Genomic DNA, 18,358 nt, shown 5'->3' on the forward strand with positions numbered 1-18,358 from the left:
TTACTCCTGTCAGAGCTGTATGAAGCATAATCACACAGCCTATGGAGAAGAGGATTTAAGGGCTTGATACTGAATGCTGCTACATCAGGATCAGTTCAAGGAGTAGGGTAGGGAACAAACTGATTATTGTGTAGTGTAAGCTGTGGGGGGCAAGAGGAAACCATCATGATGTATCTCTCATTGATGCAATGAGAATAATTTATCAGTTTTTGTCTATTAACTTTTTTAAAGTTTTGAATAAAATACTTGGTCTGTCTGTCTTTCCTGTCTCTTCAGCTGAATGGCTGCATGGGCAGCTGTAGCAGGTGTGGCTGGAGCTCTGCAGGGACTGCTGATGCAGGAGCTGGTGTGTCCCACACTGCTCAGGGCAGCAGCTCGTTCACCAACCACCTGAAATGTAAACTGGAGGTGGGAGCCAGAGCAGTTAATTGTCATCAGCCACAGAGGTGCCCAAGAGGGGAACTGCTGTAGCCTAAGCACAGCCCTTTGCAGGACTGTGTCACCACCGCGAGGAACCAGATGAAAATTCTGATTTTTTTAGTGTTGTGTGGGCGCACATGTACCCTCAACGCACATCCCCTTCTACATCCCCTGTGTCAGTGAATGAGCTCTTGATGGGCAACCAGAGGACACAACACCTCTTTGCACAGGTACAGGAATTAACAATAGTTTTGGTGACACTTTAAGTGGGAGTGGAAAGTGTGAAATTTTAAATTATGTCTTTTTTACCATAGGCTGAGTTCTTCAACACTGTCAGACTCTTAAGTCGTTGTTGGTGTAGTTCATTGTCACTGTGCACTCACACAAAAGCTGCAGGTACTGGACAAGCAAGGCCTGGACAAACCAGTGAGTTGCCTGCCATGCCCAGCTCTTCCTCCCCACATCCCATATTCAACACAGCCATTCATTTCAACTATTTATTTGATTTTAATAGAAAGTGGGATACTTCTGTTTTTTTTAACATGACACTTTGCTAATTAAAAAACAACCAACAAAAACACAGCTATTTTGCACCTTTAAAAGTGAACTTTTGGCCAAGAAAACACAATTCAAGCACTATCACTCTGATTTAAAGTGTCTCCACAGGCTCAGTGTTGAAGGGCTTTCTTCACAAAATCACAAATGATCAAATTGCTGCTGAAGTTGCTATTTCTGTCATAGCTGAAGTAACACATTGTTAGAAAAATGACCTCTTAAGTACAACTGGACTAATGCACATTATATAACACAGTTAAAAAAATACTCTCCTGACTGAACCAAAACAACATTACAAAGTGAAAGGCAAGGGTGTGCTGGGTGTGTGGGGGGTGTCTGGCTACATGTACATACCAGTAACATACATTTAAATATTAAAAAAATAAAGCAAAGCATAAAAGTAAAAAGGACAACGAACTAGAGTGTTAGTATCAGTCTCCTGGCTCAGTAACAAACTCTTAGCAAAGGGCAATGCTGCTGTACCACAGCTGTGAAGGACCAGGGTGGAGAACAGCAGCTGCCCCCACAGCAACTTACCCCAGCACTCTGGCTCTAACATGGTATTAGGCAATTACATCAGCTGATCAATTTCTCCAGAATGATAAAGATGTAATTTACAATAAATTATTGAAAAAACCCAACCACCCAGAAAAAAAACAAAAAAAACCCAAAACGCCAATCTCAATCCTTTTGGAGTAAATCTCTATGTATGTGGGATATTAAAATATTTTGAGACCATGAAGCCTGCTACATAAAAATAAAAAATTTTAAAAATGACCCAACAAAAAACCCTTATGAAATAAATCAGGTAACATACTTATTACAGAAGGTTATGGTTTTGGTTCTGGGCTTTTTAAAACATGTTTCCTAAAGTAAGACACCCCCCAGGTCCCTGGTACTTGTCTGGAATATGACTGAATGAGAGGCATTTATGTAAAGTAGCTCTTCCTAATGTCCAGCTCCGTAGAACTAGGTTCAATTTTAACAAAAGAGTAAAATAAGCCTTTTTTTTTTTTTTTAATTTTTTAAATAATTTCTAAAAGAGGAGTCTCTCCCCCATGGAGAGCTATCACACCAAATAATCCAACTTAGAGACATTAAAAGACATCCTGTTCAGAAAGCCCAGAGAAAAACTATTTTATCTGCCCATAGTAAGTGGATGCCACTTTTTTAAAAAAACTTCCAAAAGAACAAAAAATTTAATTAAAAAATATATTACAAAAGGCACTACTGAGCTTGCAAAAGCATTAAGTGCAGTGTTTAGGTTTGTACCAATCACGAAGCTGTGAGGGTGCACAGTTTGTGTAGAACAGTCACAGCCGCGGGAGAGCCCCGGCTCGGGAATGGCCCCGAGGGCTGGGTGGGACCCGGGGGAGGCCGGGCCAGCCCCTGCTGCCTCCCCCGTGTTTGCTCCACTCGGTGCCCTTCTCTTCCAGCCCTGCCAGGTGGCTCTGAGCTCTCACTGACTGTGGCACCAGCCCATCCTAACCCAGCCCTTCTCACCAGCACAGTCCTGCCGAACTTCATACTCTGATCAGATTTATCTTGTAACAGTAGATAGGTCTTTTTTTCTTTTTTTTTTTTTCCCTTTTTTTTAAACTAGAGAGCTGTTTCTGGAAGCCTTTCATGCAACATTACAAGCACTAGGCTTGATATGGAAAACTCTCTGGAGTTTTGAAAAGCTTTCTTATTCTCAGCATCACGCTGTCAAAACAAGTCATTCTTACAGAAGGCTGCAGAATAAAATTATTGACTGCTGTAACAAAAACTCATTACCACATCAACACTAGAGACACAGTAAAAGCTCAGATTTCATAAAAATATTTTGTCCTTAGTCCTCTCTCTTTACAGCTGGGAAATAGCCACCTCCTGGGCCACTGGCTACCATGCTAATATATTACAAACCAGACCATTAAGATAAAGTATCTTGCTGGTAAATTTGCTGAGATTATTGCTGATGTGCTTTTGTGTAATAACTATTCAAATCTGCTAGTGTTAATAGCTTCTCTGGGGAAAAAATAACCAGCTAATTCCTAAGCTTTTCTTTTCCTTAAATCTTCCACTACCACTAAAGGAATCCCAATAGTTTCTACAGTGCCCTGTTTCTAAAGCACTCAGATCTCAGTGTCTGTAACAGCCTCAGAACAAGCAGAGCCTCGAGGGTCTCTGTGCAGATCTGTGCACACACACACGGACAGACAGGTGAGGGTGGCTGTGGGAGTCAACTGCCCAGCCCAGCTGGCTGGAAACACTCTCTGCTTCTGCACAGGGCTTCACATCCCTGCTCCACACTGCAAAGCTATCCTCACATTACCAGGCATGCTTTAGGCTTTTCCCCCTGCAAGCAGGAGAACGTTTCTGCCATCAATCTCCTCTCCCACATTCTATTTGCTGATGATGCATTTCCTCGACTATCCAAGGTCAAGAAAGGCAGTTGAGGGCTGTGTGTTCATTACAATGAGGATAAGGAGTGATAGCAATTCCCACCATTGCTAAGGACAATTCAGCCCACTGTGGTACTGGCAACAAGGGTTAATTCAGCTACTGGACAACTGCACTCACAAACTTCTTGCTTATCACCAGTAATAATCTACCTCGTATGTGGCATTAAGACAGATACTCCATTATTTAAACATACAGTTGTCCTCAATTGAGGAAAAATAAATAGCTGAGTACAAACCTCATGTCACCTTAGTAACATTGTAGTTTTTCCTCCACTCTAACAATGAGAACAGAACTGAAGTCCCAGGATGAGGAGCTGCACTCTAGTGGGCAGGAGGCTCTGCAAAGTAGCGCAGGATGCAGGCGGGGCTGTAGCGCCCGGGGCTGCCGGGCTCTGGAGGGAAGGAGCTGCCGTGCTTCCCCGGGCTCCCTGGGATGGGACTGTTTCTGCCTGAACTAGGATACACTGAAGCATTTGGAAGACCAGCAGCCATGGATTGGGACTGGAATCTTGCCTTCAACGCTGGACTTGGCCAACTGAAAGAAACCAGAAGTCATTGCACACGTTTTAAAGGAAACTGCAATAGTGAGAGCAGCACTTTAACTCAGAATCACTTCAGATCTCAGAACCAAGGCACCAGCTGAGAAAAATCCTGTCTGGTAACAGACAGATCTAGAAGAAGAGAAGGAACAGGAAGAGCATTAAATATTCTAAATGGATTGTTGCCCAATATTCTATATGCTATATATTCTAGGTTCTATATTATAGATTCTATATATTCTAGATTCTATATAGATTGTGTTGCCCAAATCAGTAAGACATAATTTCTTTCAAAATGGCCGTGATGACACACACCATCCTTCACATGAACAGTTATTTTGGACTGGGGTAATAAAGAGTAAAAATAAAACCACTTAATAAGATGCATAAAGATAATAAATTCATCTTAATATCCTTCAGCACAATCTAAGTACCACAAGGCAACAAACACAACGTTCCTGCGCTGCATCAACAACAGGGATGAATTACAAAACCCACAGCACAACTATCACTGAGTCCAGTGAAGGATCCAAGTACCAAATCAGCAAAGTGAGACACTGGCCAAGTGGAAAACAGTCACATCTGATTTGTTGGTGGAGACATGCTCAAGTTACCTGGGACAGCAGTAGAATGGAAAGAACATGACTGCAGCACCAGGAAACTCCTTATCAATAGACACCAGTAAAAAAGGCTTTGGTGATTAACTTCAGAACACAGTTAATTCTGCTGAATTTAAAATATGGGTTTGAGGGCAACAAGGCCTGAAAATCTGCTATTCAAGCTGATCTGCTAAATATGTACTTCAGCTCCTGTGACTGAGTTTGCAGCAATACCTTTGCCTGTCAGATGAGGAGTAGGATTGCACTGCGTGTTTCCATTTGTAAATCATTGGGAATTTCTGGGGATCAATCTCTGCTCCTTCTATAGCTGCTAAGACATCACCATCCAGCTTCGAGGGCTGCTCCCTAGAATGGAAACAGAACTAGATGAAAAGAGAACCATATATTTGTTCAGCTAATGAAACACCCCAATTCCAAAACACTTAGTTTTATATTAGCAAAGAGATTGTCTGTGCAAGTAAGAGTTAAAGAAGGCAATTCTTACCCAAGAAGGAATAACTTTAAATTGTCATTTGTCGGTGAAGTCTTTGAAAGAAACTTCTGGGAGGAAAATTCTTGACGTTGCTGTGACTCCCTGGTCTGAATTCCAGATTCTCGGGACACTCTTTCATTTTCTAACGATATTCTGTGGTCTGTCCTTAACTTGGTCTCTCCATGTTTTCCTGTAACACTTGGCTCAGAAGAACTTGCCAGTGACACTGCAGAGCAGGTCTTGTCCAGAATTCCCTCATTCTCAGTTTGTTTAGTGATTTTATGAGATACTCCTGCAACCTCTTGTTCTTGGAATGACAGGCCTTCAAATTCTGACATCAAATTGGAAACAGGTGACATGAGGCATTCTGACCCATCATGCAGCTGCTTTCTGTCACTGATGATCCTTTTACTGGACACAGGACTGCAAAACCCATTTTTGCTGGCAGCAGCCCCCTTCTCATAGTGCCGAGGGTGAGCTGAGGTCTCTATGATGTTTCCTGCACACTCCATGGACAGGATGTCACACTCAGCATCTCCAATGGCATCAATGCTGGGCTCCTTGGACACCAGAGAGGGGCTGATATTTCGTGCTGCATTTTGTCTGTTTTTAATTTCTTCTAAGCTCATGTCATCATCATCCTCATCCAAAAATGCTCCAACAGAAATGGAATTGCAGGACTTTTTGCTTTTGCCTGTAAACAATTTTAACAAGAGCAACACATAAGAAGACTTTAAACAGAATGTCAAGTACATAAGCTAGGAAAAAAATGCACAATCCTTATGCCTTATTCTATTTCCTGAAGACCTCTCTGACTATATGTAACAGCAAGAACTAACCTGACTAAAGCAACAAATGCAAAATACACACATGGCAAGCAGTGGTCTAAGGTATAAAAGCTTTCCTGGGTTTTGCTTCTTGTGTCTTTTCAGGTTCACAGTTGTGAAGAATTATACTTTTGTTTTTAAAATGTTATTTATTCCGTATCTGTGGATTACAAAATTCTATACTTTAAGATGAATGCCCAAATGCTCTGAGTGAAAACATTCTGAAGACAGAGGTTTTCTTACAGGGATTTCATTTGGGTGTACACTCAAATAAACTACTTCACATGGAAGATAAAGTCTGTACTTCCACATTCACAGTTGGCTCTTTTTCTGATGCTGTACTCAGACTCCCTGGATAACAGATGAATAACAGCAACCACCACAGGTGAATACTGCTTCCCCTGGGCACCAAGCTTTTTCTGTCTCTCTTCTCCCCAGGTACAACCCATTGGTTGCAGCATTTGCCCTTTTCTTACCAGAGGGATGTGGAGTTTTGTATCTATTGCAGGTTTCATTTTCCCCTGTTTCTGGCTGAGCCTTTTCGCTCATTTCACGATGACTCAGGTACTCTTCTAACTTTCGCAGCCCCTCCTGGGAAGACAGATCAACAAAACAGCCCAGAAATTCCCAGTATTCAACCCACGGGAACCCCAGCTCATGAGCTAACTCCCTGCAATAAATAAAATAAAACGAATCATTTGTGAAGACATAAATATCAGTTTGACAACAACTTTTCTGATCACATTTTAACAGCTACAAACAGGAGCACAAACAAACACCCAGGCAACACAATCCCACCACAACCAACAGTCTGCAAAAGCACACACACATCCTTAGCAATCAAAGTATCACCTCATTTGTTCTAGAGCATTTTTCACATTTCATCTACTATTTTTACAGTTGGCAGCATAAACATTGCTATCTTTAAGCTGACTGTATCTAGACATCAAACAGAGAAAAATCCTCACTGATACTGCATGCACCAGCTTTTTCTATTTGGGAATGGGAGAGGGAGGAGGAAGTGAGGGATTATTTTAAAGAATGAAATGCAGTCAGCTTTGAACAAAGTATTTTTTTCCATATGTTGCTGGTAGAAGGTATTTTAGCTGCAAGGACACACCACACACACACAGCTTTTATAAAACAGCAAATTTGTATTAGGATTTTTTCATTCTGCTCCCTTTTAACAATCCCTCACTTTCACAGAACAAACAGGCTATGCATCATTTTAGATCTGACAAATGAGGCAAGTAAGTATCTGTGAAAAGCATTCCATACATATCATCAATAACAGCCAAAATATCTTTATTGCCAAAGCTAAGAAAGCCAAGTCTCACATTTTAACTATCTTATTTACACAAAAAAACAGTAACAATCCAACTGCAAAATATTTCATTAAATACTGCTGCAGTAGCTTTTGCCCCAAGATATTGTGCAGTGAGCAATAACTGTACTCTCAGCACAGTCTTTTGCTTTTACATGCTCTATTATTAAGTTTTTATATTGACAGTTTTTAGATACCTTCCAACTCTTTCAACACCTCTCTCCAGATCAGATTTCCTGACATTGTGAAAGAAGCCAGCTCTCTCTCGAGGTGGGGTTTTCCACAGCCTGCGAAATTCTTCAGCCTTCAAAAAACAGAAACAAATTCAAAAACTACCCCACAGTATGAACTAACTCAGTGCTGGCTACACATCTATCCACAGATGTTCAGCTGTTTGCTGTCCACAAGTGCTGCTCTACTCCAGCTAGGAAGGATCTCACACTGCATCTAAAGTTACTCCTTTCACTACTGATGGTTACTCTGATCTCTTAACTGCTCATGAAAGAGAAGGACCATAATGTACCATAATCATCTGAAAATCAACTGCACAGACACCACATCTGCCTGGTCTTAATGTGTGTGCAGCAGGAAACAGAAGTGTCTTGTGATTTTGCCATGTCATTCTATTTAATTACAAATGCCTCCTGGTCATTGTTTTCTAGGCTGCAAAGGGGATATTTTTTATGTACAGACTTGCTACAATTATCAGAATAAATTCTTGCTGTCTATTTTGAAGTTGGAATGCCTCAGGGGAAATTTTTTGCAAAATCCTGCACTTAACTTTATATGACAGATCACAATGATGACAAGAGTTACATTCAGACATTAAAAATACATGTCAGCAATGAGAATTATGAACTGTTTATATCCTAGAGAATATTTTCTGGAGTACAAATAATATTTAAATTTCTGTCAGTTGAACAGAAAATTGATCAAGAACTTTTAGAAGAAAAAGCATTAGGCATTTTGGTAGAACTCAGTCTTAAAGAATGCAACCATCAGTCCTCCACTGTATTTATTCACTGTTTCTAAAGCTGTTATATTTGTAGCATGTTCATATTAAATAAATGAGTCAAACACCTGTAAATTGGAATATATTTAACAGATATCTAAGTATTCCTTCTGAAAAGTGAAGATTTTGCTTTTCCACTATACAGTCAATACATTTCCAAAACCATCCCAACACCTACTACTTGGTTGTCAGTTTTTCCATCTAGAAAAATATATTTTTGTTAATTTAACAAGCAGAGGTTATCATCCAGTGGCAACTTCTAGAAATGAGATAAAGATACAGTTAAGGTTTTTAAAACTGATTCATAGCTGCTTTGACAGGCTTTGCTTCAGGTTAGAGAGTTACAGCAATTATCTGTAAGAATTGAAAGGTTTGCCAAAGGTGCTCTTTGAATAGATGTCAAGAGGAAAAAGAAAATTTTTTTTACTGAACTTCTGCTCTTCTTATTTACACCACATTTCTGTTTTCAGCAATAAAAAAAAATATTTACAAGTTTCTGTGCTTCTCCATGGAGGAAGATCCATCTCCTCAGCAAAGAGAGAGCCACAATCTGTGCCGGGAGCAAGCTACACCACACAAGGAACCCATGAGGATCTTCTTTATTCACAAAAAGGAGAAGCACGGGCACTGGAGTCACAGGGAGTTCTCTCCTTACCTTTGAGGGGCTCATGGGGCCTGCAAAAGCCCTGATGGACAGCACTGGGTCTTTGGGGCTGCCAGGGTATTTAGGCCAAGCTCTCTGGGGGCCATCGTCCGTCTGGTCGGGCGACCACGGTGCCCCAATGACCGGGGCTGAGGAATTGTCTTCTGCCCTCAGGAGTGGGACATAATAATGACCTAAAATAAACCATACAGAGCTTTCTCATTCAGCTTCTGTCACATCAGCCTGCTGCTTCTTCCTGGACTACCAATGCACCCGTACACAGAACCATCTTAGTAAAACTACTTGTAATTCAGACTCACTGCTCCAGTGATTACAGATCATGTTTTAGTGTAGGTTCTCTTCTCTTTTCAAACACAACAACACCTGCAATAATCCATAAAGCCCTTCTCTCAGGGTCTTTAACAAATTTCCCATCCTCCTTTTACAAACACACACATGACAAAACAGAGAAATTCTGCCTCAAGGAAATTATAAAACGACAGGACTCCCCAGCATGAGAGATACACCTCTTGCCCTGCAAAAGGTTTTTGTTTCTTTTAGACTGAACACTCTGCTCCAGGCTTACAGAATCATGGCCTTGTCTACGTTACAAAGCCATGAGGGCAACCTTGTGATCCATACATTAAGAGTTCTGACTGTCATTTAAAAGACAAAAAATTTCTCTGTCCCTGCTCAATGTTAGAATTTCCCTTTGGTTTTCAGAGCACTGTACAGCAGCATCATTTATAAACTCAAATGCTACAGAAAGCAAACAGGAGACAGCCAAGAGGCAAAATACATGCCTGATATAATACAAAACTGCGTACAGACCTTTCAAGTACTCTTTTATCTTTTCTTTCAATTCAGCAGATTTGTTCTTGCTTCTTTCACAGACTACCTGTTAATGTAATTGTACTTGTTAGGGCAGCACAGTAACCTCATTTTCAAATCAACTGCAATGTGTGTTCTTCCTAAACAATCACATTATTGGCCCCCACCCATCTTACCCAGTACTTTTAATTCATAGTAGAGCAACTAAAATACATCCAACTTAATAAATTCTAAAACTTTTCCAAAGACACAATCAGCATAAAATATTTTTGATGTTATACAGAATTTACTCTTTAATTATGACACTAGCACCTTACTACAAGTCTTCTATGGTAGTCAGTAATGTGTGAATATGAAAAATGCTGAGGAGGATAACATTTCTGGGTTTGCTGTCGACATGGAGAGACTTACTTCTGCTGGAGTTTGATCATATTTGTTTCTTGGATTTTTTACAATGGCTGGGTGTGAGGTAAGCACGTTAACCACATCCACATTCCCAAACTTGCAAGCAAAATGCAATGGAGTATCAAACCACTGCAGTGGGAAAAAGAAAAATATTCATATGCACTTAGAAAGATTATAAAGTCAATATCACACATTTAATTTTGAGACTGAGGGCAGTAGATACATGTCATGACTAATTATCTTAGCTCTTAACAAATCTGTTCCCACCATAGTGCAGAATAACGATTACCAAAACCCACAGAACTTATGGACAGCTCCCCTTCTGTTTTGTTCTCTTTCAGTCTCCCTTAACCCCTTCCAATAATAATAGTAGTAGTAGTAGTAGTAGTAGTAGTAATAATAATAATAATAATAATAATAATAAACAGCTAAACCCCCAAAATCTTACCATTTTATCTGGAGTGTTCAGGTAAAGGTCAACAATATACTGGATGCGTTTCTTCAACATGACATCGTTATCATCTGGGTACATGAGCCGCATAAATTCTGGATTTTCCAGAGTGTCCAGCAGTAACTGGCAGATAGCAGGCTGATTCTCCTTGGCAGCAACATGCATGACATTGTACCTACACCCTTCCTAGAAAAAAAGACCAGTTTTAGAATGAATCTCAATCTAAACAGCTTTCTTACACCCAGAGATGTAACTGATGTAACTGTGAACATGGGTTCCTACATGGAGTTTTATATGGATATTTTTGTAAAGACTTATCTTTACACCCATATTATTTTTATAATTAATGAAATTATTCTTACACTCAGTGCCTTTATTTAAGGAAAGAATGTGGCAAAAAATACATCAAGATATTACACAATAAAGGGAGGTAGGAAGTTCAGTTTAGATAAAGAACAGGAAAATGGGTACAGATTTCAAAAAATTCAGCTGCTTTGCTATATTACATAAAAAATTTCAACAACTTCACAAAGCTGGTCTGATGCAAGTTGAGGATAGTCAGTGTTTGCTAAATGGCAGCTTATACATGGTTCTGGAATTAAATAGAGGTGCTTAGGTAAGCAATGCTATAGGAACACCTAATTACAGCCTAGGCCCTAGCCTGGTCCTTACATTTAGTCTGTTTTAAAAAAGATTGCAATTACCTGGAGGAGATCAAAGAATAAGAAGACAAAACTATTCCTTGCACTACTAAATACACCTATTCCTCCTCTGAAGAACTGCACACTCAGTTCCTTTAGCTCTGCTGGAGCAAAGGCAGCTCTCAGGGTGACTTACAGAGAAGTGCCCCAGCTGCTGTCAGTGAACAGAGAAACCTACACTGGGTGGAACAAGGTGTCCTGAAGGAGGAGCAGGAAACATCACTCCTTCCACTTCTGCTTTCAGGCCCCAAAAGCTACATCACTAAACCAGAACCCAGATTTTCCTGTTTTGTTGCTGGTTTCTCACCTGTACAATGGTTGGGTTGTCTCCTGACCCGATCAGGTAACGAGGGTTACTCCAAATAAGATCTGAGAACGTTGCTGTGTCTCCTTTCTCCACAGCTTTCCGAAGCTTGGCTGTGAGATCCTGAGTCCGTGGACTTTTGTAGCTGTTGGCTCTCTCCTTATTCACAGTGTCGCTCTCAGGGGAGCACAAACCATCTATCAACACACAAATCACTCCTTTCTAGATACATTCTTTCCATGATCACCATCTGCACATCCAGGCCATGAAAATGATGCTTTTAATCTAAACCATGTATTAATTTGGCATCTTTAATACACAGGAGTAAGGAAACAACTCAATAACAAGACATTTAAATACACTAGTTGTTAGTAATAGTGAGGGAGAGGAAAATGATGAATCAACTTGTAAAAGTGTTTCAGACTTTAATAGGGACTGGTAAACTTTGTAATTACCAGTCTGCTCCCATCCAAATTTAAAAGCAAAATTCAGCAAGAAACAACCATTTTCTGATTGTTAAAATTGCTTCTGCAGTTCTATAAATCCTAAATCACTTTAATCTAGCAACTGGGAACACTGTGAAATATGATCAGTGCTCACCGTTTTATTTCTGAATGTACAAATTTACTTAAGAACTGAGTACAGTTTGAATATACTGTGCAATTTTATCAGCATCTTGCTAAACCTGAAAATCCTGAAGTCCATGAGTAAAACTGAATCCTAACAAATATGACCATGGAATACTAAGCAAGGTATCCATGAAGACCATTACCTACATTTCAGCTTTAGAAGAGTAGCAATAGTACTTTACATTTAAAACATTTTCCACACGTTCAACATTTCTATACTTAAAATAAAAGTTCTCTTAAACTTCAATTTATTCAGTGCTTCACCTTTGAATTTTTTCTGTTATTAGTGTATTGGTAAAGCATTTGTTGCTTCTCTCACAAAAAAAAAAAATCAATGCTGTCTATTGCATCTACTGTAGAGAGATGAAGTTCCCCACTTACCTCTGTTAAATGATCCCATTTTCACTGGAGACAAACATAAAGAGGACTTGCCTGGAGATGGGAAATAATCACAGATTCCTTTAGCAAATTTCTCAGCATCCTCTCTGTTTGTAAAAGCTTTAAAACGGGAACCCTTAATCAGCTTAACAGCCTGGAGAGCTTCCTTCCTATCTTCATAAACATGTATCCTCTCTGCAACAAGAACCACCACAGTTAGATTGTTTCAATAATCTCAGATTTCAATTCCTAGACAGATTACAGAATTCCTACACTATCATTCCAGCTTTGGTCTCAGATTGTTTCTCTTCCAAACGTGACATAAAGGTCAAAAGTCCTTTTAAATCTTGTCCCCTGGAAACTGAGTAGGAGCCTCCCACACTCTCCAGGTAATGTCAGGTGATCCCTGCACAGGGCTCAGCCATTCCCATCAATCAACACCCTTTAATGGATGGGCCACCTTCAACACAGCATTTCACTTCCACATGGAAAAGCAAACTCAGCTCATTCACCCTGCATTACTTTTGATGCTGCTTTTTTCAGAAAGACCAACTTTGTAACTGATACACAACTTTAAGATCTCTACAGAGTATCTCAGATAATAAACAAATCCTTCTTCTTCTCCTTTAAATGATATTGTTCAAATAAGGATATCTTAATGTACTTTTTCTTAGTAAGAATTCTTAGTACTGTCTCAGAGGAAATAATCCTGTGCATTACTCTACTCCTGTCAGGAACAGAAAGGAAGATGTGAGAACTTTTAGAAGGGATCATTTAAGCTTCAACGGATGACAATATAAATAGTTTTTTGATTGTTTATTTACTTTTTATTCTTGAGAGGGATTAAAGGCACAGGATGGGTCCAAGAGTAGCAATAAGAAATAATATTCTCCATCTGAGCTACACAGGGTAGAGGATCCTCATATATAGGAACTGCAAAGGCAAACACCTGGGATGCCTTGAACTGTTGTTTCTTTGCCTTAGAATAAGTATTATTTATAGGAACAAAGAAATACTTCAAACAATGCTTACAATACTAATGCAGTGGTGTTCAGAACACCTGCTACATAAAAGAACTCTACTCAGCCATAACCAAAATGCTTTATCACTGGAAATAAGGGAAGTGAGTATTTACCATTCCTGGCCAGTACGTCATCATAAACTGGGCAAACACCATAGAACAGTGGAGGATCTCTGGATGGTGTCTGAGCAGAGATTTGTGAATCTCCAGCACCACAGGCTGGAGCTGAACAGTTCATGAGTGTCACAGCATCTTCTTCTGGAGGGTTCAGGCCCACACAGTACCCAAAGTCCACCTCCTCAGCAGCACTTCCATGGCTGCTGTGACTCACTAGGACATTTCCAGCAGCCTCCTCTGGCAGGGCAGACCCTTCCTCCTCCAGGGCTCCTTGCTGCTCCAACAGTGCCTGAGCCAATTTTTTTTCAAAAATAAACCTTGTAGTTGCAGTAATGGGCCCACATTTCAGTCCTGCTCTCACAATCTCTTCTCTAAGCTCATCGTGGCTGAGCTTCTTTAATCGGGATAATATTGTATCCATTGTTATTGCACCTACAGGAAAGGCAACAAAGAAGAGGAGAAAAATTGTAAAAACCAAAACTTCTTCTGCTACTTAAATGGTGTACTAAAGCAAAGGAAACAATGCCTCTTAACGATTTCTTGGGATTCTGAAAAGACCCTTGCGGTGCAGAAAAATCAGATTTTTCAATCCAATGTTTTTAAGCTACCAGACCCACAGCTCCTCTCTCGACCACTTAAAAGAGTATTTACAGCTTACATTCTGTTCTTGGTAGTCCTTTTTCAATTTCTTCTAGAGTGAAAATTCAATCTAGAGCATCTACTCATTAAAATTAATGACAGGCTGAGAAATATTGACCAGAAGGCACAATACAAGGACAGGAGCAGCAGTCAGCCCCCAGACAAGGGGCTGCACCTCCAGCTAAAGGCACAGAACTATTTCTAGTATTTCCTCAGGACTTTCTGGCTGACAGAAGTCATGGGGACAAGCACAATGCAGCAGCCAGGGCAGGCTTTCTCTGGCTGTGATGCAAGGCTGGAAATATGTACACAGCATGTTGTTTCCCAGGCCTGTTTTGAGAGCAAACAGCCACAAGACAAAAACAACTGATCTTTTCAGATCTCCCTCTCCAACAGAAAACAGAAGCTGGGAGAATTTCTCCATTTCCAAAGGAACATCCTTCTCTCTGCTATGATCCAATTCCCCAGGCTCATGTCCCTCCATGTAATCCACGCTGACAGCTTCCACACTGGTCAGCAAGAAGACACTAAAACCAAGCTGATGCCAACACAAATTCCTTGCTCTGAAAAACACAGCTGAAAAACACAGGATTTGGGCAGCTCCAAGAAGCTTTCCCATTATTTCATCAGAACTGCAGCCATGTACCTGCAGGCACTCCCCTGGCACACAGTGCTCAGGAAGGGAAGCTCCAGACAGGAATGATTCAGCTGTGCTATTCCCTCAGCCTGCTTCACTCCTGCCTTGCACTGCCATTTCATGAGCCTTGTTCTGCTTTGGACAGGGTGCACGGCTGTTTTAGTACTTTATTTTCAATTTTAGGTTTCATCCCCAGTTAATGAAACTTAAGACTACTTTTTGTATATTTAAAAAACCCAAATGCACACAGTAAGTTTTTGCAGTTTTCAGCAGCAGTCAAAACAGCACCACATGATGTTTCACTGCAACCTGAGTTAGAACAAACACATTCCTAGTATTAGGAAACACTATGAAAATGTACTTAATGCCAAACTTCAATAGCCCTTCAATTATCACAAGCCAACAGTCATGTGAGGGTTGTTTCCTTGGAGGGACATTTCCTTTGGGAGCTGTCTCTTTTTTTATGAATATCTTATTTTGAATGCCTGTGGTTAGAGAACAATGTAACCTCAGCCCCTGAACATTTCACAAGTATTAACTGGAATCTCGCTGAAACAATGGGAAATGAGAATATTTCCAATTAAAAACCCCACCGAAGAGCAGCAGAGCCACAGCTGATGCTGCTGAGCCACTTCCCCAAGGTATTGTAGCTCCCCTGTGATTCCTGAGCCTCCAAGCAACCTCACTGTTTCGATTATCTGACTTGCCCACAACAGATTATCTGACTGCAACAACAGATATGAAAGATCCTCTTACTTGTTTTCAATTCTTAATCTTCTATTTTTTAAAATAAAATTTGATACCAGTATGTCTTAATTAAGGGATGTGCCCCTAAGGTCAATTAAAATATCCAAACTTGCTATTTTAAGGATTTTCCTTTTGAGACTGCCTAATTGTAAAACCAGAAAAAGATGAAAACTCAGGGGTGAGAAAGTTCACTGCAAACACAGCTCAGTGAAAACACTCTGAGCAGTCAACATAATGCTTTAAAGAATTAGCTGAGAAATGCTCCTATTTTTAAGGCTCAGAACCAGCACAATCATTCTGCAGAAGAGCAGACCTGTACATATATATAATTAATGTATGGAGAGTAGACAGGAACACACAAAAATCCTTCCTGCCTAGTGGGTAAGCAAAGAAATGCTGTGAGGGAGTGATTTCTCTGCTTTCTCATGTTTTGACAGAACCTGGTACCTAAATCTTAGTGCTCAAAATTTTGTCTGTTAAAAAAAAAAAGGAAAGTTATTTATTTTGTGTACCTATTACAACTCTGGCACAACTGAATCAAAATGAGATGGCAAAGCAGACCAGCAGTGAAGAATGAGGTTTAAGATCTGCTGGTAGTATGAAGAGTTTTCTACAGGGTGTTTGGTGTGGAAATAGGGAAAACATTGTTGGAGTGACAACACAGAACTCTCACAAAATCCATTTGTGTTCTGACAATGAGATTTCAGCTAATTTAGATTAGCAATATTGGTTTTTAATTTCATTACCTATTTTAATCTGTCCAAAACAAAATGTGTGACCTGCAAACCTGAGAAAGAGCAACTGCTCATACTGAGATAATCCTCTGCCCGTTACGTGCAGGTAAAAAATGAGATTATTTGAACCATAAAATGCATTATATAACTAAAAGTGATCCAGAGCACAGCCAGCACTGAGATTGCTGCCTCTTCTAGTTCAGCACGTAAGGCCTTGCGAGTTACCTTTGCAAATATGAATAACTGCTTTAACAACAACATGTTCTAGGGTTCTTCCATATCAATCAAAACCTGGAAGAATCAGCAAGAATTGTATTTTCCTTTATCTCACTGGGTCAGAATGAAACAGCAGAATCTGCTTCCAAAAAAAATTAAGAATAGACCCAAGACAGAATGAACGACTGACTTCTAAGGATGGCAGTATTATTTTAGTCCACTACTCTCATTAAATCTCTCAATAAATGAATAATATAAGAAAAACACTCTTTTTGGCTGGGTTGTTTTTGTTGGGTTTTTTTCCGAGGCAGGAATAGAGAGTCACATCCTGTCTTTGGCCATATTCGGCTGATAGGATTTGCATATGTTAGAGCAACCGTGGCTCCGCGATGGGGTGATTTGTCTGTACCGCCTGTGGGCAAATGAGCCACCAGTTCTGAACTACGTGGCTGAAAGGGAACTGCTGAACAAACTTGAAATAAGCCACGGGAAAAGAAAAAAGGGAGGGGGGAAAAGGGGCAACTTTTCAGGGAGGAGAAACGCACACCTATGTCCAGACCCGGACGGGCAGGGCGCGGGGGGGATGCGGGAGCAGCAGCAGCAGCAGCGGCAGCAGCAGCAGGGCCGCGGGAGCGGGGCCGGGGCGGAGCCGCCCCTGCCGGAGCCGGCGAGGCCCGGCCGTGACAAAGCGGGAAGGGGAACGGGGCGGCGGGGCCGGGCCCGGCGGGGCCCGCGGGCTCTGGGGGGCGGGCAGGGCCGCGCGGCCTCCCCGGGCGGTGCCCGGTGCCCGCTCCCGGCCCCGCCGCGGGGCGAGGGGCAGCACCATCCCCCGGCCTCCCCCGAGTCTCTCACCTGGGCGGCTCCCGCTGCAGCGCTGGCTCCCCGCGGCGAGCGGCGCCGGGGCCGAGTGGGGAGCCGGGGACGCGATGGGGGTCGGGGAGGAGATGGCGGCCGCTGCCGCCCGGCGGCCGCCCGGCCTCCTGTCCCGCAGCCGCAGCAGCCAGCCCACGGCGCCGATGACGGCGCAGGCGGCCAGGAGCTCCCAGCACGGCCATCGGCCCCAGCCGGCTCCCCAGAGCGAATCCCAGCCCCCGGCGGCCCCGACCCACCGCTCCATGCCCGGCCCGCGGCCCGCCCGCCGCACGCCGCCGTGCCCGCACGCCCTCAGGGACGGTACCTCCGCGGCCTCGCGGCTTCCAGCTCCTCCGCCCCGCGCCCGCCCCCCAACAGACGCGGCGGCGGCTCCGCCCGGCGCTGACGGGGCTCCTCCGCCTGCCTGGGCCTCACCGTGACCGCGGCTCCCGGGCGGCGGGGAAGGGCCGGGCAGGCCGAGGGAGCGGAACACGCGGCGGAGCAGCCGCAGCCGCCGGGCGGGCGGGGAAGGGCCGGGCAGGCCGAGGGAGAGCGGTGCCGCTGCTGCGGGGGAACACACGGCGGAGCAGCCGCAGCTGCCGGGCGGGCGCTGCCCTAGGCCGGGACAGGCGGGCAGGGTTTGAACTGCAGCAGCCCTGGGGACCGGGAACACACGGGCACTTCAGAGGCCGCTCTAGAAAGGTTCCGTCCGGGTATTAACCTTAAAATGCTGCAGCAGTCTCGTATGAGCCATGAAGGTGGAAAACCAGGGAGCAGGAGGCCTCTAGTGCAGGAGAACCATTCCCTGCACAGACGTGAACCAGCCCTCCCAGCAAGTGC

General features: G+C 42.5%; 1 protein-coding gene across 1 annotated transcript; it reads right to left on the reverse strand.

Moving 5' to 3' along the window:
• Positions 1-907: 907 nt before the first annotated feature.
• Positions 908-17,798, reverse strand: ANKLE2 (ankyrin repeat and LEM domain containing 2). Its single transcript, XM_058816500.1, has 13 exons — positions 17,519-17,798; positions 13,691-14,125; positions 12,559-12,750; positions 11,552-11,745; positions 10,541-10,729; positions 10,099-10,221; positions 9,688-9,754; positions 8,869-9,050; positions 7,399-7,505; positions 6,354-6,547; positions 5,063-5,744; positions 4,792-4,923; positions 908-3,954 (listed from the first exon to the last, which is right to left on the reverse strand). The coding sequence occupies exons 1-13, from the start codon at positions 17,781-17,783 to the stop codon at positions 3,741-3,743; spliced, it is 2,976 nt and encodes a 991-aa protein (XP_058672483.1). The 5' UTR covers positions 17,784-17,798; the 3' UTR covers positions 908-3,740.
• Between the last annotated feature and the right edge of the window lie 560 nt (positions 17,799-18,358).

Source organism: Ammospiza caudacuta, chromosome 18 (genome assembly GCF_027887145.1).
Source record: "Ammospiza caudacuta isolate bAmmCau1 chromosome 18, bAmmCau1.pri, whole genome shotgun sequence".
NCBI lineage: Eukaryota > Metazoa > Chordata > Aves > Passeriformes > Passerellidae > Ammospiza > Ammospiza caudacuta.